Below are 23722 nucleotides of genomic sequence, written 5' to 3'. Positions count from 1 at the left end.
GGACACACTAGCTGTTTCAGTTGAGCCTCAGCTTCTCACAAAAACAAGGGTAAAGCTATTCTGGCAACTGGATTCGGAAGGACTTGCTAGCTCGTGGCTCTACTTTTCTCCATCCTGGCTATTGAAAGGGTCAATCTTTGCAATAAAAATTCTGTTCTCAATAGATTAAAAGTGATCCCATTTGCATCTTCTCTTTCATATTGTTATAAGGGAAAGCCTTTTTAATATATTCATCATGTGTGGGACAAAAATGTATTCTCAACAGAAGTACATGGATAGAAATATCTGAAAACTGCCAAAACCTATAAACATTTCTGCAAGTGATTCCATATTTATCAGATGCACACAACAGTCAAGAATAACCAGGAAGCGGTAATGTTCTAACTGCTAGAGGACAGTAACTGACAGATGGGAAGGCTCTCAATTAATTTTTCTGAGAAGGTAATTATTATATTTTTAAACAACTGTTCAATGAAGCATTTTGCTTCCTTTTCATCAAAATCCCAAATGCTCTTATCTGCCAGAAATATATCATGAACAAGAAACTCACTGATACCTCTGTTTGTTGTTAAAAATAAATCTAATGTCTAGTGATTTTTTTTTAATTGAAGAAGATGGCAAATACTGTCGGACAGGAACTGCTTTGCGGCCAGTTTTAAAAGAGACAGATGTCCTTTCATTACCACTGTACACTATCCCTGCCAATGAACCCAAGATATGAGAACACTGGACCTTTAAAAAATGATCACAAGCGAATCAAACACAGGTGTTTATAAAATGGAGAGGGGAAAAGCCTTTACAGTGCCTTATTTTGCTCTCAGGGTTTGAGCCAAACCTAGCAAGTGCGTATTTCAATTCATAGGTATCTCCAGCCCCTTTACGTTGATTTCAATGACCTTCGAACAGTAACTTAAGGCAATGATCAAGTTTCTGTTGACTCCAGTCAGAGCAAAGACGGAATTCAAATTATCTGGACTGCACAGAAATGTGATCAACGACTAAGTCTTCTAGTCAAGGACAAATATAAAATTCACACCAGATGATGAGATACTAATAGGAGATGAGCTACAAAATCATTCTAAGTCTGTTTTAAATAATACTGAAGCTTGTTCAACTTTTTATTTACCATCTCTGAAGTATCCAGTAATTGCTTTCACTGCCTCATGAAACAGGGTACTGAATGAATGCTGCAGAAACGTGTTTGGGAGAAAACTTTGCAACCAACATGACTCATTGATTTGTATCTTGCAATGCATATGCCATCCGCAAAACAGGAGCACACTCTGACACTGATTGTCTTGATCTGCTGAAAAGCATTGCAGGGTGAATTTTAATGCCAATATAATCATATTTTCATAAGACTGTCATGAAATCTTTATGAGTCCGTGACTTCTGGCACATTAGAGCATTAGAGAATATGCAACAAAACTGGCTTAATTCTCAGTTACACTAAAGCTCTCCCTGCACTGAACTGCTAGTGATTTTGGAAAAAGCCCATATAACATTGGTACCTCCCCCAGAGATTGTTTCATTAACATATTTACAAGGGACACTAAGCATAGGGGATAGCTGGACACTAAATATTACCTTTAAAGGGGTGGACTCCTCTAAATGCCTCCTAGCATTTTTTTAGTATATAATTCACTGACTTCTTACTGCATGGTGCTTCAGTAAATGGACAAAAAATAGCCTGATAAGATTAGTACTAACAAACTGCCAACTTGTAGCCACGTTTCATATCAGTTTCTTTTCATTATACTTGTCTTCTCTTTTACAATTAGAAATTAATATTAGCATATGTTACTTGACTATTGCTTTTTTCACCCACTTCCCCACTTTAAAATAAAATGGTTCCTTTTTTTTTTCTTTTTTTTTTTTTTTTTTGATGATTTCAGGGAAAGCATCCTGATGCTAAAAACCTAAGTCAAATCTCTTTCTGAAAACTTCTGCTGGTAATTGCTAGATTCATCGACCTCTTTCAACTCTAGAAAGTCAAATGTTTTGAACTGCTGTATTAAAAAAATATGAGTCTCTCCAGGAAATGTGGTCTATACCCCAGTGCAGTTAATCCTGCACAAGAAAGAAATACATGCATTTATTGTATAAATGCAGGCACACTATGACTTGTAAAAGTATGACTGTAATCTCTGAATCTTTTACTGTAATGGGTATAGTGATATAAAGCTCACACATGTAGAGTGAATGCAAAAGGCTAAAAAAGCGCAGTTTAAAAAAAAAAAACAAAAACACGTCATTATCTAGTAAATTGCTGACTGTTTACGCTTCCGGGTGCTCACTATCCTGACTCAAGGCCTCATACAACTCTCACTGGAGTAAGCCAGAGTTTTACAAAAGATTCAGACAGATTTCTCCTTCCTGCAGGTCCTGCTGCAGTCTCAGAAGCAATCTGTCCCTCATTATCATGGAGATACCAGAAGGCATACACTAACATGGCAGGTTTCACACACATACAGCACAAGTGCAGTCACTCCTAGAGTATTCCAAGAGGACACTATCTGGTTTTGCAGAGAATACTCTCCAAAGATTGAAGCTACACAAGAGGAAAAGACATGTTCAAAAACTCAGTCACTGACAATGAAGAAGGTCCTGGTCAGCCACTTACCCTGCATTTTCCTCACTAAGGAAAAAGACAAATCCAGGGAAAACAATTAAAACAGGTTGTTGGGTTGTGAGTTTTCTTTTTTTTTTTTTCTTCCACTTGATCCTTTGGACCATCTCTAAGTGATCATATCTTTGAATCTACTACTGTTTCTCTTACCTCTTCTACTGGGATTCAGGGGACAAATGACTGTAATATATTCCAGTTAACTCCTCTGAGCAAATGAAGCAAAACAAACTGGAATAATATAAACTATAAATTCTTGTTAAAAATGCAAAGTATGTTTGGCAGCAGTCAAGATCGGTATCATAATACGATCTTAAATACCTAGAGTCCTGTCAAAAATATGAAGTTTGTTACATATGTTTCTACATATATCTGTTCTTTAAGTTTTTTGGTTTATATACTTTCATAAAATTCCTAAGCAAACCATCACTACAGATTTATGCACATTAATAACAAAAAGGCACACCACTCAGTCTCCTTACCTGTACTGGCATAGCCCAAAGGTTAGGGCAGAGGAAAAAGAACCACATCAGCTGGTTTGTGTCTATGGCAACCAGGTTACAGATCTGGCCTGCAGTCATCTCCCCCATAGACATGTTGGAAGTTGAGAGCTGCATAATTTTGTTGTATATTTTCGTCTGGAAGATGGATCAAAAATTGTTAGTATAGAGAAATAAAATAAGATTTCTAGTTCCAACTAAAACACAAGCATGGTAAGGGAAACCATAATTCCCAGGAACTCGAATGAAGAGACTGAAGTCTGTTCTTCTGTGTTACAATGTTAAGCTACTATCCTATTGTAATCCCACCAAAACCACAGTGCAATTAGGTATATAATGGTTGTCTAATTACTCCCTCTTCGCATTCCTGTTCATCGGCAAGAGAATGAAATCTTTATTCCCCAACTGGCTCAAGAACAATACCCATAATTTATGCCACGGAGTGCACTTGCTGTAACTAGTGCTAATAAAGCAACATTATATCATTATATTCAAGATTTAATAGTCAATATATTATAATCCTTTCTGTTTTTCTCTGGCAATTGATTTAGGCCTCATCCAACTTCAAAACCATATTCCTGGCTGAGAATGTTGTTACATTTTGGCTAGAAAGCCCAGTCCCATTGCAAATATTAAGTTCACAGGCAAATAATGTTAACAGCTCTGATTCTATTCTGAATTAGTTACCTGGGTACAGAACCAGGCACCATGTACAAAAATAACTTAATTACACAATATGCAATAACGAAGGGGTGCCATTACCAGCTTGTTTGGGAAAAGGCTGCCCAACAATGCATGAGCCCAACAGTCATGAGACTTAACTGATAGGAGGCACCCTGATTAAGGGTCTTCTGGTAAATATCAACCAGCCCTCATGAAGCATAAAGTCGTATTGGGCACGTGGAAAAGGTGCAGCTTTATACAAGGGAGTAAAACAGGTAAAAAGTTTAAAGAAAACTGAAAAAATTTAAGAAAAAAAGAATTTGTCTATAAATACTGGCAATAAGACTGCCATTAACATTAATTCTGCTGCTTAGAACAATGGCTAGAAATTTTCTGATTTGAATGGTACAACTGAGCCTCTATGTAATACACAGTGCGCACACAGCTTCTCCTAAACAAAACTGATGGGAATGTAACACCATTTTCTTGCAATTCCCCTTTTACCATTTTCTAGTTGTTGTGGTCCATGTATTTTTCAGTTAGTTGCAGCACTTCTGCTTGATACGTTTTGTACCTTGTATATCTTAGGTCAAATTTTTATTTCTTTGGAAATTTTCTTCTTCACTCTAATAGCAAAAACCAACGGACATAATTCAGAAGTCTGGCAGCTGCCAACTATTTCCAAGTGTATGATCAAAAGATGATTAAATAATTATGCTGCTATTGGAAGCATCCAGCTATCTCAAGACTCTCACAGGATTTGTGCAGTTCAGTGGGTAACCGCTGTTAACATCAGGTTAGCTTTCAAGCTGTCAGAGGATAGATTTCAGCCAGTGCACTTGGCAGTATCCCACTGTAATGTAATACCTAATTCTCTTACTTATTGTGTACTACATACTTTGATCTATTCGTGGTTATGGAAGAATTACAGGCTCCGTTTTACCAATCTTACATTCAGTAATTACAGACTCTTCAGTACCTGGTTATTCCAGGGCAGGACCCATAGAACAAATCACTATCCAAGCACTCAAAATTCAACCTATCCTTTGTCCAAAGTATATTTAAATATTAGTAAGTAATTACAAAAACATCAAATAAGATTTATATGAAAGAGAAATTAGGTCTACATTAATGCAATCTTTAATGGTAATGTCTACATCGAGTTTATTTCAGGAGAACTCTTTCAGTTGCTGTAACAGAATTGAACTACTACAGTTATATATTCACAAATACACGTGTGATTGTAAGAAAACAGGCTAGTTAATATATCGGCTACCTGTATTGCACCTCTCAAGTTAATTCCTGTTTCAATAGCAACATAGTATGATGCTTGGAGAAATGTCCTTTGCAACAGAAGGGCAAAAAATAGGAGTACAGCCAAAACATATGCATTGGACAGGAACTCTTGAGATGAAATAAAGAAAACACCAAGAATTTTAGTCTAAGAAGAAAAAAAGAGAGAGAAGTTAGAATTACGTGCAATTGTAATTTCGTTACCAGTTTTGCATAATTAATAAACAGACAACCACAGTTTATTACTTCAAAAATACTCCCAAACGTGATTTGAAACCTCACCATTTATCAATGAGACAGCCATATAATGTGCCAACTCGGTAAGCTTAATTTAAATGAGAAATTACATTTATAGGATTTTTGATATCCTTCCAAAATTCTAGGTCACTGAGTAACTCAGTATCATCATTTGCTAACAACATGCACTGCCAATTGTCAGAAAGGACTAGTTAACATTCATTCAGAGAAATCTGTCTCCTTATTTTGACACCTCAGGCTACTGAACACTAAAATGACCTTCACAACTTGGTTGGAAAACCCATCCTTCCATTCTCCTGGAAATGCACACATTATTTTGGTTTGCAGCATCTAACAGGTTTGTTTCAGCATTGGTTTATTTGTGGTCTTTACCTCCTAGGAAGTTCATGAGATCACTGGAGTGCATTTTGAAGCATGCCAATAGTTCCCTAGGACAGCAATGCACTTATTCCAAGTTATAATTAACAAGCAGACACCTTCAGTGCAACAACTAGTTCAGAGTCTGGCTCACCTGGGGAAGCCTTCCGAAATAAAAAGGTCTCTGCCTTCCCCTTTCCCCACTTGGTTCCTTCAAAACTTCATTGGTTTATGCTGCCATTAAAGGCAAAAGGTGTAAGCCATCTATTTCTATTCCCTCTCAGAGGGTTTCTTTGTAATTTACATTCCTGCTGAGCACACTTCTAGCCTAGACCGTTTCTTTGCTGTTGAATCTTTTAAGACTGCTATAACATTTAATAGATCACATTTAACAAACACTGCCTGTACATTTTATCAGAACCAACCTTGCTATCAACTCTTTATAGAAATCCCACATGACAAATTAATACAGAGGCTAAGCCTAGTTTTTAAAGTTGTGGTTTTGCAAGATGAGGTGAGCCAGCTAAAAGAGAAATGGGCTTCTCCTTACTCTTAACTACACCTGGGTTGCTCCAAGCTGCATGCTTCTGTTGCTTACTGTGTGCTAGCTTGGGAGCTTATCGGATCTGTCCCTGAGCCAATTCAGATCACTGATAAGTAAGTCAGTCCAGGAAAACAAAACAAAACAAACAAAAAAGCACACACTGCTAGCTTTTAGTTTAATGGGCCAAGTCAGACCATAAAAGTGTCTGGTGGGTGCCAGAGCGAACTCAAAGGAGGGAACGGGTGCATGGCCAATGACAAATGTGAAAGGAGGAAGGACAAGTCCTTTTTGCAGTGGTAACACAACAGATCACTTCATCTTCCTCAGAAAGCTGAGCTTTAGGGTACTTTTTCCATGTCTTTTTACTCCATCTTTTGACATCCTTGATGGCTACTGCCATTGCTGCAAGAAGCACACTATCTATCCCCTTGACAACAGTATGGCAATTCACAGTCTTAAAAGCAGAGAAATGTACGCCTGCCTTTACAACAAGTAAATGAGATAATAAACAAAACAGTTTTTGGAAAGATCCCTTGTTTTTCTCTGTGAGAAGAGTGCACGCTTTAAATAACACAACCAGCACCAATTTCCTGACAGTGTCTCCCACCTCACATAAGAATATTATCACTTCTCATAAGAAGAAACTACTCTGACCTGTCTACACACCACCTTAGCAGCCTGCTGAGGTGCATGGGAGACCATCCATGGACGTCAAGGAGTCCCTCTCCATAAACATCTGGGCACTTCAGAAGGAACTGCGGTCAACTCTTAAAACACTGGGCAAATTAAAGAGCTGTTCAAGGACTTCAGTCTATTACGCAGCACAGATGCGTGTAGTATCTATTCTCCTGGTTATGTGCTATTTGTTACAAACTGCTGAGATTCAGACCAAGGCTGTACACAAAGTCAAGCAAGTAATTATGACTGCATTTCTGTCTTTCTTCATGCAAATGCTTCCTATTTACATTAGGAGGCATCTTGATGCCTGTATACTGCACGAATTCAAAAGCCACCTGTTGTTTCTTGTGCAGCATGTAGATACTGAAAGACAAAATATAGCTGCAAAGTCAGAGTTTTGGGGAAAAAAAGAAAAAGGGCATTAGGGATTAACATGGCATCATTTGCATTTGCGATGTAAATTTATGATGTGGCCCCACGCATATCTTAATTTTCAACAGTGAGAATCTTTCCTCTAAGTTACCCTTTCTCAGGCCAACTGTTACTCTAGTTGTCCTTCACTGGATTTCTTTATAATTCAACACAGGCTCATCCAGGAGAGTGGCATACAACATAAAAACAACATATCTGCAACACTGGAAGAGCGTCAAAGATAACCTCTCTCTTTGCTGTCATGTTAGTAAGCATTATCACAGCAATGAAGCTTGCAGATTACGTAGTATTGTATCTAGGGCAGAGACTAACCCAGCACAATTTTAGTGCTGTCCTACATATACACGTCGCTAGTACTGCTAATTACTGCAGCTAATACTGCTTTTTACTGTATGTTAAAAAAAGACATTTTTTACTTGATCAGGTTTTGACAAAACATGTTCTTCTAGCAATGAGATGTTGGTGCAGTGCTGATTCACATTAAAGCATTACACAATAGAGGAGCAGGGATGAAAATTGAAACAAAACTTGTTATCCTAGTATACAACTTGAAAGAAAAAGAGGACTTGCACTTATCCACATAAGCATTACATAGACAGGGACACATTTCAGCAAGATATTTACAGAGTTTCACATGCAGCATTAGGCCATTAAGGTTTACAAAGTCAACAAACATCTGTGTGACTAGGCTATAATCATTTAAGCACACTTGCAGCAAATGTAAGGAAGTAACATCTACTGAACCTTTCAAACAGAAGACAAAAAAATGTGAGAAGTTGATAGAACTATATTTTGTTTTCAAAAAAATGGTTTGGGGGACATTCAGTATCCCACCTTCCTAATGACTTCAGGATAATATCACTTCTTAAACTATCAGCAGGCTCTAGCCAGTAGAAGGTTGAGCAAAGGCCACTATTATAAATACTTACAGACCCTTAATTCCCACAGTCTGAAGTGTTGGTACTGGGCCTTTGGCTACACTGGGACTTATGCCTTCTAGAGCTTTTTAAATGACTCTGTAGGTTTGTTGTATCACTTGTATCTGTTATGCCAGCAGATACCCAATACTAAAATGACCAATCCTAGCACTGTGACATGGAAGACGTTACCACCAAAATATAACCATTCTGTCAGTCTCTTCTTTGGTGTGAAATGGTTGACACTCAGAAAAATTCATGTCATGGGAATGTTCCAGGGGTGGCCATAAATATTGATACTGGAGATATAAATATACATGAAGAGAGTGACAGAATTTAAGATGCTGTCGTGCTCTGACTAATTGTGGCACTAACTAAAGCAGTTAATACTGCCTGTGACACCCACATGATCTCAGAGTTCCAGCTCCATGACAGTATTTATCTGTCACAAAGGACCCGAAGGATAGAACAAATATATCTTATGATTTACCTCTTTGCCTTCAGCTTCACAGACAGAATTTGTTTGAAAAATACAAATTCATTATGACTTCCCTCTGCTCAATTTACAAACAGTTCAAATAGAAAACCTTTGTAAATTATAGAAAGACATTTCATCTAATTCAACAAAACATTTCAGATATAAAGGTGTATTAGTCTTTTAACAGAAAAACGTTGTATATAAATCAGGTTGAAACAGAAGAAAATGCCTTTCCAGAGTCCTTCTGTCCAAAGTAAAATACACCCTTAACTGTCACTCACGGGCTGTCACCACCACCAAATACTGCTGTTATGTGATCCCCACATGGTATCAACTACAACAACCACGAGGCTGCCACTTCGCTAGACATGGTGACAATGTCATGGCAGGATGAGACTCCTTTCAGGGCCTCTCTGGACCAGACCTAAGCATTTCAAACAGGGGAACACTAGCTGACACTCCAATAGGAAAATTAAACAGGATAAACTCTTAATAGAGATCTGGTACAAATTCAGTTGAAACAATAAGCATTCCAAACAAGTTATTAAGAAGCAGCTCAAAAGCTTCCATAGTACTTTGCCACAGTGTAGCCTCTAGCTTATATAGTCTTTTTTTTTTTTAAAAAAAAAATATAAATAAATCCTGCTTTAACTAGTTTCCATAAGATCTACTTGCTATACCGAAGTCTCCAAATATTAGGATGAAGATTGCAAAACATATAAATAATTCATTTCAGCTTGAGGCTTTTGTTAATTTTTCTGCAATGTATTCAACGTCTTTCAATATTTACTTCAATGGACCTAATCCAAAGTGTACCTGAGTGAACGGGTATCTTTCCATTAGTGTCAACAGACTTCAGCAATCAATCTTACATCAAACAATAAGTGAGTCGCAAAAATAAAGTGATAATTCTCATAAAAATGAGGCCTGAGTGACTACCTTTTGAGAAGGTGCTTCCAGAACTTTTTTTTTTTTTTAAATGCTTTTAATTTGTTATTAATCACAAAGTTTCTTCTTGTGGAGCCTTCAGTTAAATAGCACCTTTTTAATAATTGTTTCAGTTGATCTTTCAAAACCAATCTGCCCAGAGACACGAGTGGAAATTCTTTGTCAAGGCTAAATCAGTTGGCATGGTATCATGATAATAAAAGCCTGCTTTAATCCTCTTAGACATCCCTCATTTCTGGAAATGAAAAGCCAAGCCTCTTAAAAATACCCTTTTTCTTTTCTGAAAAGCACTTACTCACATACTTGATTAGATCTCTAGTCACAGCTGTACCTAAAATACTTATGATACTAGTGAGATTCTGAACATTTCACCACTATCTTGAACAAGGTTACGTTCCTGAATAACCCGAAGCCTGACTAGATGCGTAGGTAACACATTTTGTTCATCATCCAGGTATGAATGTCAGCAGCAGGTAGTGACACACATGCTATCTCTTCCAGCATTCAAAAATGCATTGCAGTTGCTTTCTTTACTGAGGGAAAATAATAAATAGTTTTAGCACTGCTTCTTTTGACTCCTTTTGCAACAGCATTTCGACAGTGTGGTGGTTTCACACAGACAACTAAGCTCTACCAGATCGTTCTCACTCCCCCTCCTCAAAAGAACAGAGGGGAGAAAATATGATGAAGGTTGAGATAAGGAGCAGTTTAATTAAAGGACAAAAAAAAAGCACGCGGAAGCAAAAGGAGAAAACAGTTAATCTTGACACCATGGCAGCACTGCTCAATGTCTATTATTAGTGTGGTATCAGTGCTGTTCTAGCTACAAGTGCAAAGCACAGCACTATAGGAGCTGCTGTGGGGAAAGTTAACTCTGCCCCAGCCAGACCCAGTACAGACAGTACCTGTGGGCGGATGGTGTTATTTCCTTTCCCAACATTGTGAACAATCCCAGAGATGCAGAGGGGACCAGCAAACCCAAGCAAGTCAGCCAGAATACGGAATGTGCTGCTGAGAAGTAAGGGTCTTCCAAAAGCACAGCAGAGAGCACGCCAAATTGATCTGGATCCTTGCGGAGACGGTGACCTTTTGTTCTGTCCAGAATACAAAAAAGCAGATATAGTAAAAGGATTATATTATGTATAAACCTCAGGTATGATAAATTATTTTTCCCTTGCTTTAATTCATTGACAGTTATTGCAATCTTTGAGTTAGAACTCGGGAACTATGATTTTCCTTCCATTTGTTTTTATAGAGTCAGAAAAACGCATCAATTTGTACTCTCCTCCATTTCACAAGAAGAAACTGTTACTTCTTTCCTGTCCTTAGTAGGGATCAAGTTAAGTGTGTTGTTTGTGATTTGCTGGGGGAACAGGACAAAAAAGGAAGGGAACTGACAGATTTTGTTTTCTTTTGAACACGGCGACTGAAAAGCTATACTCTTTTAGATAGGCTGCAAAAGGCTTCTCTGAATACACTAAGTTCACAGAATGACAGAATCGTCTAGGTTGGAAGAGTCCTCCAAGATCACCGAGTCCAACCTCTGACCTAACACTTTTCCCGCCTGAAAACTAAGCAGAATCTGAGCTAAGGTAGTTTCAGACCTTGAATTCTCTTAGGGACAAACTGTACCTGAAATAACATTGAAAAATAGTCCTGTGAGACCTCATTAATATTGACTCTGTAATTGAATGGTTCCAGGGTCTTATTAGGAAGAATGATAATGGTGTTTAGTGAGTACAGTCCATAATCACTTTCCACATCGTAATAGAGACCATATGGATTTTACATGCCTTTAACTAGTAATGTGTTTGATCTGCATGCTTAGTTAGAGAAAATTCATTACTTGTAAAACGGTTTGATCTCTTTGTTTGTGGAAAACTATGTTACTGCTTACTTGGTTTGCATATCTGCTTGCACAATTTTATATCAAGCTCATAGCATAAAGCAGCAATGAAAAATGTAAATAGTGAGAAATCAGACTGACATAATTCCATGCTTTGCATACCTTCTGTGCTTCAAAAGCCTCATTAAGGCGAATATAATTGGTCAGAGCTCTCATGGCAATGGGCAGCTTGCCTATGGTTTTCAAGTCTATTGGTTTTTTGTGGGCAGTCTTGATGAATGTATTCATCCACCAATACGTTCCTTTGGATAACAGGTTCACAAATGGCTGCAGGAATCGAACACCAAGGTCCTGGAGATCCTCAGGAGGTTTAACTTCTTTAGGACTTTTGAAGAAAACGTATCTCTGAAATTCAGAAAAATCCCCCAAAAGAATCACACTAAACATGTAGAAAATAAGTCTGCGAAGTATAGGTAAGGACACAGCAGATAATCAATGAATTGAGAACTGCTTGAATTGATGAACTGCTTTCTCAGTACTCAAGGAATTTCAGCATTCAAATTTGACTAATACAACCATCTGGTTTCCTGAGATCCTGGGGGATAAAACGCATCCAGCATAAAAATATGTAATCCTAAACATCTAATGTTATTTTGTTTCAGGGCACGAACATTGATACTTCAGGAAAAAGAAAAATCACCTTACATTTTGCATAGTACTGACCCTGCCTCTTGCTCTGTGCCAGACAGCACAACACAGGACATAAAATCAGAGAATGGCTTGGGTTGGAAGGGGCTTAAAGATCACCTATAGTTCCAACCTCCCTGCAAGGATGCCACCTACTAGACCAGGTTGCTCAAAGCCCCATCCACAATCTGATCCATGATCTTGCTGGGCACAGAGGTGAGACTCAGTCACATACTTCATTCAGTGTCTACTCATGACTGTATCTAAATCATACTGATATTAGTAAGATTTCTGGATATACTTCAATGCTATCTTTTCTCCAGCCATAGCTGGAGAAATAATTCTCGTATCCTAGGAAAAATAGCGATGGGTTTGGGAACAAACATTTAGAGGAACAATGGAAGGAAAGGAGAAAGCAGAGTTGGAACTCAAAGACAAATAAATCAGTCTTTTGCCTTCTGGAAGATCGGTAAGGCAGCAGAAAAAAGCTGAGGCCAAATGTCTTCTATTTCTGCTGCATAGAAGCCTTCCCCTTTATTTTCTTTTACTTTTTCCCCTCAACACTGCCTCTTCCCTCACCTGTCCCAGCAGTGGCCAGCTCTCCATTCATCCCAATCCCTTACAGTAGCAGCTGAAGCAACAAGCCTGTGTCTCCTAAGTCTGGCATAGACACAAGAGGCAGTAAAAAATCCATACTTCTGGCTGTTTTATTTTATGCACCAAAGACATCCTTTAATAATTAAATCCAAACAAACAGAAAATAAGAAAGATGACAGTAGGCACTGAGCTTTTTTATTCTTCTTTGTGGCCTATAACTCCACAATGGTTTAACCTCATTTAATTTTGCAGTTTTATTGTAAGGAGGTTTATGAGCAATTCTCTTGGATGCTGTATTTGTTTCACTTTTCCCACAAGACAATCCACTGTTTTTCATTTATGAGACAAATACTGAACTTCCAGCACTGAGGCTTTTACTGCACTTATTTCAAATGTAGTAAAAAAAAAAAAAAAAAGCCCCATTTTTGTCCTAAGTTACCAAATAAACATACAGACACAAACACAGACACACAAAAATCACAAAAGAACAAGTATATGACACATGCAATTCATGTTGCTTAATGCATTACCGGAAGGAAATCATATACTACTATCAAGAAAGGAGCAATAAAGTTTACATGGAAAAAATTCTTTCCCTCCTGAGACTAAGTTTAATTTACGCACACAATTAAGCAAGGCAGAGGTGAAGGCAAGAACTTGGGCAATTATCTATCCAGCAGGTTCCAAAGCCATCTCTCAGTCTGGATTATGACTAAAGGCACTGCACAGGAAGAAGTGTATATAGCTGGGAGGCTAGATAGCAATCCTATTTGCTCCAGTAAATGAGTTACTGTGATCGTCTCCTAGAAAATGAGAGATGTTATTTGTGTTTAAGACTCTCTCAGAGCAGATGATTACTTTCACCCAGTCTTTCCTTGCTTCAAAAGTACTAATTTCTGATGACTGAAACTGTGAATCATAACATACATTTAAAAACACATTAATTTAATCTTAATTTATCTACAGTGGAGTCTGACATTCCTAAGTTACGGCCTAAGAAAATTGGGTTAATCTTTAATTCCCAAATATATTTCTAACTGGATTTTCTCTTTCTCCTTTAGAGATGAATTTCATACTAAGTACCCAGTAAGATGAAAAAAAGAACAGGGACTTACAGTACTAACTTACCCTCACCCTGATGACATTTATTTCTACAGCTAGTAGCATTCCATATAGAACAACCAGGAGTCCCGTGAGGCAAAATCGAAGCTGAGAAAATCCAACCCCATTATCACAGAACTTTACAAATTTGATGGTTTTAGTTATGAAAGCTAAAGTCCAGTAGAATAACAATGCTGTAGGGAGGGAAAAAAAAAAAAGTCAATCAGCTCCACAGTTGCAAAAATATACAATAGTGATATTTATTAAATAGTCATTCAAAAAGAATGCAACACGAATATATAAAACTAGAGTGGCCTTTCTCCTGTCAAAACAGAAGCCTAATTCAATTCTGCCGACACAAAAACATTAAGACGATGTTTGTTCCAAATTCCTTTCCCATTAGATTGGGTGATCTTTGGAAAGTTTCACAAAGTGATATCTGCTGAAGGAAATTTCCATCTGTTGCAAACAGGCATCCACATGATGAGTTCAAGGGAGGGAGCTGCCTCACAAGGGAAGGTGGGTCTGAACAACATTCATCAATTCCAGTTGGGTCAATGCTACAAGACTGCTGTGAATTTGGCTTGAAGGAAAGTTGACCTTATTCCCCCTACAGATCTCTGATGTCTATGCAGGAACAGACTTCAAAATATCTTATCCAAACTACTGCTGCTTGTCATTTCTACTGTACCACCAAAACTCCATATATGTAATTTATAATGCAGATACACAAGCACATGGAAGAAGTTATGTTCTTAAAATTCTAACTTTTTATAGTTTCTCCTAGAGTGGTTTGGGTTGGAAGGGATCTTAAAGACCATCTATTTCCAACCGCCCTGCCACAGGTGGGAACATCTCCCACCAGACCAAGTTGCTCAAAGCCCAATCTAGCCTGGCCTTGAACACTTCGGAGGATGGGGCATCCACAGCTTCTCTGGGCAGGCTGTTCCGCTGTTCCAGGGCCTCACCACCCTCTGAGGGAAGATTTTTTTTCCTTATAAGTAGTCTAAACCTACCCTTTTTAGTTTGAAGCCATCTACCCCTTCTCCTATCACTATACTCCGACAAAGAATCCCTCCCCAGCTTTCTTGAAGGTCCCCTTTTGGTATTTGAAGGCTGCAATAGGTCTCCCTGGAGTCTTCTCTTCTCCAGGCTGAACAACAAATCTCTCAGCATCACAGCAGAGGTGCTCCAGCCCTCTGATCATCCTCGTGGCCGTCCTCTGGACTTGGTCCAACAGGTCCATGTCCTCCTTATGTTTGAGGTCCCAGAGCTGAATGCAGTACTCTTAGACATGAAGTTCAGTAGAACTTAAAGAGCTCATGCTACTGTCAGTTATAGTTAAGTTATCCCTGCAGGAAGCTCTGGCGATTTGGGAACGCATTCCATGTCATTCACCACACTGTAAGCCACCTCACTTTCCCAGTTCTTAAGGAAATAGCTTATAGGGTTATGCTCTTTCACATGAATTTTTTGTTGCTGCTGTATTTGCCATGGCGCTACAGCTGGAATGTGCTCTAACTGCCAAGAAAAACATTGATATACTTTCTCAGTGTCTTGCTGCAACACCAGGGAAAGTCTTCAGCCAAGACCCTAGCAATTACAAGTCTAGCTTGCAAATATGGATAACTGTCAACAGCCTGCACAACCTCAAATGATGTGTGGTGTTCCAGCTACCCTAAGGTACCCTAGAAAGCCCCGTGGGGATGTAGAGCAGGGCTACCCTTTCCAAGCCAAACTAAATTGAGCATGGATAGTCCTCATGGGATTTGGGTAGCGGGTGGGGTCTTCTAATTCTGTTTCTATGGAAATCTGTTGCAAAACTCTCACTTAAATGAGGACAGAAAAAAGCAACAGTACTGGAGTTCCTGTCAGGTATTACTTCTACAAACATCGCATGCTAAAAGTTTGCACCAGCAGAGGATACCTAAAAAACAATCAGGCCAACGGATTCCTATGTAGAGCTCTTGGATGAAGAAGAAAGAATTAGCAGATCCATTCTCCTATTTGGAATTTAATTAAGTGCCTATATGACCAATGGTTTTGGTTAGAGAATTCATTTAGAAATGACTGTCTAAACAGTGTTGGAAGGTGCCAAATGCAACATCCGCGGGTGTCAACAGATCTCCCACTATCCTACCTTCTAGAAGCATTTGGCTTAAAATCTATCACCCATAACTTCCACCGACCCAAGCAGCCTGGTGATCAGCGCACGGGGCATACTTCAGTTTATTTCATCAAGTTGGATCTATTAGAGATGTCTGCAGCCTAAATGACCTTGCTTTTTCTTAGACTCCATAAGGGACCTCAACCCACACTACCCGTTTGTAGATTCTCACCTGGGGGCCAGATTGCTGAAAATCTGGCAATGTAGAACTCACTGCTTTATACCTTTATTGGATTAAGCCCACAGTCTGGAAAATCACACATGGGATTTGTTAACTAACCTGTGTACGTTCAGAGAAAAACTTTGTGCACTAAGTTCCACCTTAAACAAATTCCAAAGAAATTAATACTAAGATACATTTAAATTAGCAAACTAGATTACTGTCAAGAATGGTGAGTCAGTGCTCTAATTAAGATTGGTAAAAAAAAAAAATAGTGTTCCCACACTACTATCCCTGTCAGCTTAAAAACTCGGTGCCATTGTTATTTCATAGTTTTCTCCTATAGTTTAATTTCTGAGTTTATCTACAAAACAAGTATTAACTCCAAAAATAGTGCAATCAGACGCTACTAATCAATTACATATTTTGAACATCAAGAAAGTTAGCAGATTTTCCAGTTCCATATGAAAACTATTCTAAAACATATTGTTATGCATCCATTCTGGAACATTGTGCAAAGAGTTCTAAAATGAGCATTATTAAGGGAGCCACGCTGTACCAGCATTACACTGGAGTAGCTACGTTTGTTGAAATCCAATTACAAATCAAAGCTGCACAGAGAAAACCTGACTCAGATCAGATCAACGAAGTGTTCCAGTAGTTGGAATGGACACTCAGCTGGGATCCTGGACTCAAACGTTCGCTTCAGAGCATAAATACTCTAAACCTCGACAACTTTTTTGATAGAACGAGAATGACTACTTCAAAATAGCCAACAGCCTGGGCATAAAGCTGAGAGGTGGGATCAGTACAGGAACTTTGCGCCCTTTTCTCACATACCGCGAGGGAATGTGCTAATCCCCAACGTTGTTGAGCTATCTGTCCCTTGCTTGTTTATGAAGAACTACTAACGGTCTTGATTTCTTTAGGATACAGAGTGAAAAAGATTTAAAAAAACAAAACAAACAAAAAACCTCAAATAGTTTCATAGGATAGGAAACTTTATACTGATTAAAGTTAATGAACAGACCTTTAAGGACCTTCTGCACTGCATCAATGAAGAGTTTCTCCACTGAATTTAGTGATTTTTGGATGAGGCTTGTTAGCCAAAGAGCCTTAGTTTTATGCTGCCTCCAGTTAGCCTGCTGCTTTATCCTGCTACCAACTGCAGCTGTAGGCATCAATCCTCCAGCTGAAGCACACAATGCCGTGCAATTAGGTGGAACTTCACTAATGCTTGAAGCAGCAGCAGATGCCACACCAGGTCCTTTACTGTGTGGGCGTGGAATATTAGATCTCTGCAACAGTTTACTAAGGAAGAAACCTCTTACAGTTTCCTTAAACTTTTCCTCATGATTTCCATCTACTTTATTCATATTAGGCTCTACAAGAAAGCTACTTCATGGCTAAGCTGTGCTCTAGTCAGTTAATAGTTTTAATTATACTCATAGTCAGCTAACTCATTCTAGACTAATTTATATAAAGTTATCATTGCCTGCTCTCAACTGTCAACACAAAGTAGTTGCAATTAACACTGAAAGATGGTGATCCTCAGGGTTACATAACAAAAAATTTGGGCAGTCAGGAAAACACAAGGAAGACTTAAAAACATGCTTATTCGGTATTCTCACAAACAAATGGCAGTGAAAAGCAAAAAAAAAAAAAAAAAAAGAAAGACCCTCATCTTATGAGGACCCTGGATTTCAAATCAGATTAACTAAATAGTAAAGAATGTAATTCGATTTTCTTTTCTTTTTTTTTTTTTTTTTCCTAAGAGTAAGCTACTAAGATTAGATTTTCTACAGGAGTCTATTCCTTGGAAATTCTTGCAAAATGAAAATTCTTAACGACTAACTTTAGTACCATAGCTACTAGTTAGATAGTACCAATAACACTTGAGTGTTAGTATTCTTTGGTGTATCTGATTATTATTCCAACATCGTCCAGAGCTCATCCAGCATCAGCACTCTAAATACTGAACAGAATTATCATAAGAGAGATCTCTAAAGGGAAGAGATTATGCAAAAGTGGGTAATCAACTACCAGCTCTACATTTGTGCTACTCTTTGCAGTGATCTAACAGCAGGAATGCGACACTAAATTATTAAACACTGCATTATACATCTGAAACAAACAAAAGAACCACCACAAAACACAAGAGCAAAGCCTGCTTGCTTTCTGTACTTGATTGTAACATACGAGCAATGCTCCCCTGAAATGTAACATCTAAAGCTTTGACAAGGCATTAAATGAGCTCTGCTGTCTAATCAAAACGTGACTGTATAATACCACTTGGTCATAAAATAAAAAAAGATGTTACTTAAGAGAAAAGTGCAAGGCCAAAAAAAGTCTCAAATGAGAAACCACAAAAGTTGCCACACCTGCATAGAAATCTGAGTTTATTTTCCTATTTTCTTGTAGTTGCTTTATTCTTTATCAACAAAATCGGACCTTTTGAAGAGAAAAGACTTTTTTTTTTTTTTTTTTTTACAGAAGTATCAGACTCCTTCTGCAGGATGCTTGCATATCACAATATGCAGTTCAAAATCATCTTGAGTATTTAAAAACTTTCTCAAATCAAGTTGTTACTTACATTTTACCAGCTGACAAGTATTAGCACAGAACTCTGAGAACACAGAGCCACAATGACACAAGACAAACCTTAGCAGAATCCAAAAGTGAATCTGATGAGCCAGGATCACCCAAGAAATAACAGCTAGCAGGATGGCTAAACATGTATACATGCAGTCTGTGATCTACCCCGACAGCAGAGAGCAGATCGCCAGCCGCATGATTGTCAGCAGCAACAGATTTCCCATAGCTAGCTATGGCTTATTTACGATCTTGCAAAACATATTTAGTATACAAGTAGTTCTTACACCTTTCCAATAGCAAAATGCCATGTCTTAAGGCAATTTAGAAAGGAGGTTTTAGGAAAAGGAAGCAAGAACCAGCAGGCAAAGTAACACATTAAAGGTCATACTGAGTCAGTAACATCATTCATTTCCCTTGATTCTGTACGTATCTCAACAGACCACACACATGAAGACAACTTCGACTTTCTATCGTGCTTAAGTGCAACACGCTGACAAGTAGGGGGACACGGATAGCTTTTACAGGTAGAGTTTGATTTCTAACATGTGCTACTTTTCCCACAAACCCAGCTTTTCCTAGAAAAACCTTTGGCCCGATGGATCCCTGAGAACACCATACAGAATTCTATAGGAACTTAAAAGCACTGTAAATAACGAGCTGTTTCAGGAGATCTCCATTATTATTCAGAACTGAGTCCGGTCACGGCAACCAGCAGGCCAGCACACAGATGTAGCTTTTCCCCATACAAGTTAGTGCCGAGACTGCAGTGACCTGTCACAGAACAAAGACACACACCACCACCACCACAGTCACACTTCCATATTTTGTAAGTTGCAAAACGTACCGATCAATAACTTTGGGAAATTGGATGTTTCGATATTATGGTAATAGACAACAGATGTGATGGCTGCCAAGAATGCCATCCCAGCTGGCATGTACAGGTGTAAATGACGGGATTCCGAAACCCTTAAAAAAGAAAAAAGTGAACATCAATTAAAATCAAATATTTGCTACTTAAATGTTTCCCTTTAATATATGAATTCTGTCCTGTTGTGGTGGTACATCCCTGAGATGGGATTTTCTAAAAGTTCTCCAATTTTCAATGGGATTTAAGCTCTTATATCAAATACTTAGCTATCCAATTCTTCCCCTGTGCTAAAAATGAAGTGTATACTCTTATTTCCTACTGAAATCAACTGGAACATTGTTGAAATTAGAATAAGCAGCTCAGCTCCAAAATGAGGAAAGTTAATTTCAGCTAAACTAGTTTGGGAGCTGTCGATCAAAATACGTAGATAACACCGACCGACAGCAGAGCTTAAGATTTTCTATAGAAACATTTGGTGAAAATGCTTTTCTTTTTCCAGTTTAGGGGAAAAAACAGCACAACAGCAAGGAAGGAACTTACAGTGAGTTCTGTTTTCAGTAACTACTAGCCAACAAACAACACCTACAACCAAATTTTGTCCTATGAAGCAAAACCTCTGACACTTGTTTTCAGGAAGCAAAAAAATGGCATCTTTCCAACTAAGCCCTTTGGGGAGTACTCTTTGCTGCTGTTGTTGGATTAGGCAAGAAATAAAAAGGTTTGGGGGATAAAAATCATGTTTTCTTCCTCTTCCCTCCTACCTGACATCTTTCTCTCCTCCCATTTTCCACCTTTCACAAAATTAATGGAGCATCTTGTGCTGTCAAGAGGTACAATTTCTTCCATCTCCCATCCATCTCAGTGAGAAGAAGCACCAAGAGGAAGTCTCTAGGGCACAAACACTTGGGGAAATTCACACCTTGTCCTCTGAGCCTCATGGAAAATAAATTAGCATCCCTGGCTAAGCTCTTGCTGCAGCAAAAGCTGCTTTTGTGTAGCCTGTAAAGATAAAATGGGCTGTGCAGTCGGGGAGCTGGAGACCATCACAGGACTTCACCTGACTTAGAGCTGAATATATCCCAAACTTCAAGAAGAGCTCAGAAGGGCCACCTCCTGCATCCATACCTAGCAAAGGGACAAACCTCCCTCATGTGAATGCTAGAGTGAAGTCCACACAGTTGGCTGGAGCCATCCTGACAACCTGTGGCATAAATATTTAACTCCTCTTATTGAGGATTGAATCAACGAGGATACAGAAAAGTGAGAAAAGACTCTCCAGTCTCTGAATTCCTAGTAATGACAGGGGTTTTTGTACAACAGGGTTGAATTCTTGGAAGGCAAAAACAAGTAACAAGAACAGATCAGACACCCTAGGCTTCAGGAGGTAACACTGCAGGCGTGGGAGGTGTTTTGCTGTTGTTGTTTAGTTTTAAATTTATTTCACAGACAGAATTAAGTTGCTGGAGTTCCCCTATATGAGCTTATCTCCAGCAGACTGCATGTATTTCTGAGGTGCAAAAGACTTTGACAACCCATCACTGTCAGAAGGTCTTACCAACATGACACATTTTGGTCTCAGAAAGCTGGCGAGTCTCAAAACCTGCTTTTATCCACTGCTGCACTTGCTAGCCTGCTGAGTGCTCGGGAGGCACAATTGTGGGTTGGCACTCCCCCTGTATAGCTAGGAGCTTTGATTCCTGTCAGGTGACACCTAACAGCAGTGTTCTGAGCCAATTTAAATAGCAAATAAACATAATGTGAGAGTTTGCTAAAGAACAAAATAAAACAGAAAACTCAAGGCAGGAGATGCTGCTTTGAGCCTCCCACACCCTGATAATTCCAAATAAGCACGAGAAAAACTCTTAAAAACCTGGCACTGAGAAACATTCTATTTATATATATTTAAGATAAGTTATAATAATAACAATATCAGGTTCTACAACAGAATTCTGCAGCGCCTCTCACACTGCAATGGTTGGTGGATACTTGTTATATAGGTGGCTTAACGGGGAGATTTTGCTCTGTATAATGAAGAGCTTCAACTTTATAACTCAAATCAAGCCACCATCAGTACTGATCAGATCAAATGAAGGCTCTAACACATTTTAATTCTTGGGTAGCCAAATCTTTTCCATCAAAACTGTGAGCTGCCCTGCTTAAGATTACAGATCAGATGTACTGCACAAACATCAATGGTACCTCAGAAGAAACTATCAGGTGAGATGATGATGCCCATTAAATCTACTCCTCTTAGTAAGAGGGGCAGAACTGAACTTGCAGGGAAATGTTATGACCTACTGTGCACGGGGGAGTTCTGCCTGAGTAAGGACTGTGGGACTGGGTCCTTGGACATGAAACGTATCATGAAAATGTCACCATCTGCTTGAGTTGTTAGGATTTAACTATGATTACTCTTTGGAAAGATAGTGTCATTAAGCTGAACTAAAAATGATTAAGGTCAATTGTGTGTGTGTATACTTGGCAAGGTCTGTGGAATTTTTGATACGAGGTCGGTAGGTTAATCACCAGAAATACAGAATACATGTTTATAACCACAAGGAATATAGTCTAGATGTCAACTTAAGCAAGGAAACGATACCTACACTGAAATCATTTTGAAATGCTCAGTAACATCAGGAGAAGGTAGACATACACTTACCCATCAGACACTATGCCCTCTGCGATTTCACACACCAGCACAAACAAGAGGATAAAGGTTAGTATCCAGCGTAGGTTGTGGCCGGGAAAATGAAGCCATGTGCTGTGATGGATATGTACTTTAGAACTCTGACTTCCCCATCCTAAACAGGAAAAGAAAATTACTAAGAGTTTTCTTTACAACAAAATTGATCCACAGCTCTCACATACAGAAAAACATGCGTAACAAAGTAGTGTACTAAAGCCGACAGAACTGTGTTGTTACACATGCATCCTTTAAGAGCTGTGTTCTTACTGCCTCATTGTCATACAGAATAAAGTCAACAAAACAGGAGACAACCTCAAATTCCTACGCTTACTGTTATGTTGTGACACTCAATAAACATTTGTTAAACATTTTACCATATGAACAGCAAATGAAAGTTATGACAAATGTATACAGAAGTGTACTTTTTTCCCACTTCAGTGCATTTAATCACTAAATAATTTCCATCCTATCTTACAGATTTTTTTATTTTTGGAAGTGGTTCTCTGATCTATATAAAGACTAGGAACACTGTGAAAAGCCAGAGAAAAAGCAGCGGTACTCCTCAAGCAGTTTTTGGGCTGTCCCCGTCTGGAGCACTCGCGTTATCCCTTCGACCCGCAGATACGAGCACTAAATCACAACGCACGCACCACGGCTGCAGAGAGGACAGGCTGAGCCAAGCGGTACTCAAAGGCAGCGACAGGAGGATGTATTAAACCACGGGGCCACCTACCGGCAGCCCCAGTTCCAGGTTATCAAACCGAACCCACTGCAGACAGCGAGCTCCAGCAGCCGGGCAGCCTTCCTCATTACCGCTAACGACGAGGGAGGGCTGCGCGCCTGCTCCAACTCTCCAGGAGCTGCAGCCGGGATTTTCCCAGCGCACCAGCATCGCCTCCAGGTCGCCCGGCTCCTGCAGCGGATTTGCCCTCGCTTCCCGGGCGGGTTTCGCACCGAGCCGCGGGGGCACCACCAAGGCTGGCTGGCAGGAGGGCGCAGGGGGCAGCCGGGAGGCTGAAAACGCGAAAGCCGGAGCCAGGCGGGGGAGGGCGAGGCGGCCCCGGCGGCACTCACCGATGAAGAGGATGGGGAAGGTGATGAAGAGCAGGAAGACGTGCGGCACCACGTTGAGCGCGTCCACGAAGCAGCCGTTGTTGAGCACGCCGTGGTCCACGTTGTAGGCGGTGGAGTTGCCCTCGTCGCCGCAGAAAGCCAGGGCCATGGCGGGACCCTGCGCGCAGCCCGCCGCCGCCTCCGCGCACATCCAGCCGGGGCCGGCGCGGGCTGCCCGGCCGCGGCTCTGCCCGCACCTGACGGCGGC

At 39.5% G+C, this 23722-nt stretch overlaps 1 protein-coding gene across 1 annotated transcript in view; it reads right to left on the bottom strand.

Annotated features, from left to right (window-relative positions):
- Positions 1–23722, bottom strand: part of ABCC8 (ATP binding cassette subfamily C member 8) — a 77552-nt gene that overhangs the window by 53353 nt on the left and 477 nt on the right. Inside the window, exons 2-9 of the mRNA XM_035328392.1 lie at positions 23476–23714; positions 22375–22516; positions 19692–19813; positions 13953–14119; positions 11703–11945; positions 10600–10788; positions 5066–5230; positions 3109–3264 (exon numbers count right to left, since the gene is read on the bottom strand). Coding sequence (XP_035184283.1) covers positions 3109–3264; positions 5066–5230; positions 10600–10788; positions 11703–11945; positions 13953–14119; positions 19692–19813; positions 22375–22516; positions 23476–23665 — 1374 coding nt within the window. The 5' untranslated portion in view covers positions 23666–23714. The remainder of the gene's footprint in view (positions 1–3108; positions 3265–5065; positions 5231–10599; positions 10789–11702; positions 11946–13952; positions 14120–19691; positions 19814–22374; positions 22517–23475; positions 23715–23722) is intronic.

This window comes from Oxyura jamaicensis, chromosome 5 (genome assembly GCF_011077185.1).
Source record: "Oxyura jamaicensis isolate SHBP4307 breed ruddy duck chromosome 5, BPBGC_Ojam_1.0, whole genome shotgun sequence".
Lineage (NCBI taxonomy): Eukaryota > Metazoa > Chordata > Aves > Anseriformes > Anatidae > Oxyura > Oxyura jamaicensis.
The sequence above is the reverse complement of the archived record's forward strand: the minus strand, read 5'-3'. Positions and strand labels throughout refer to the sequence as shown.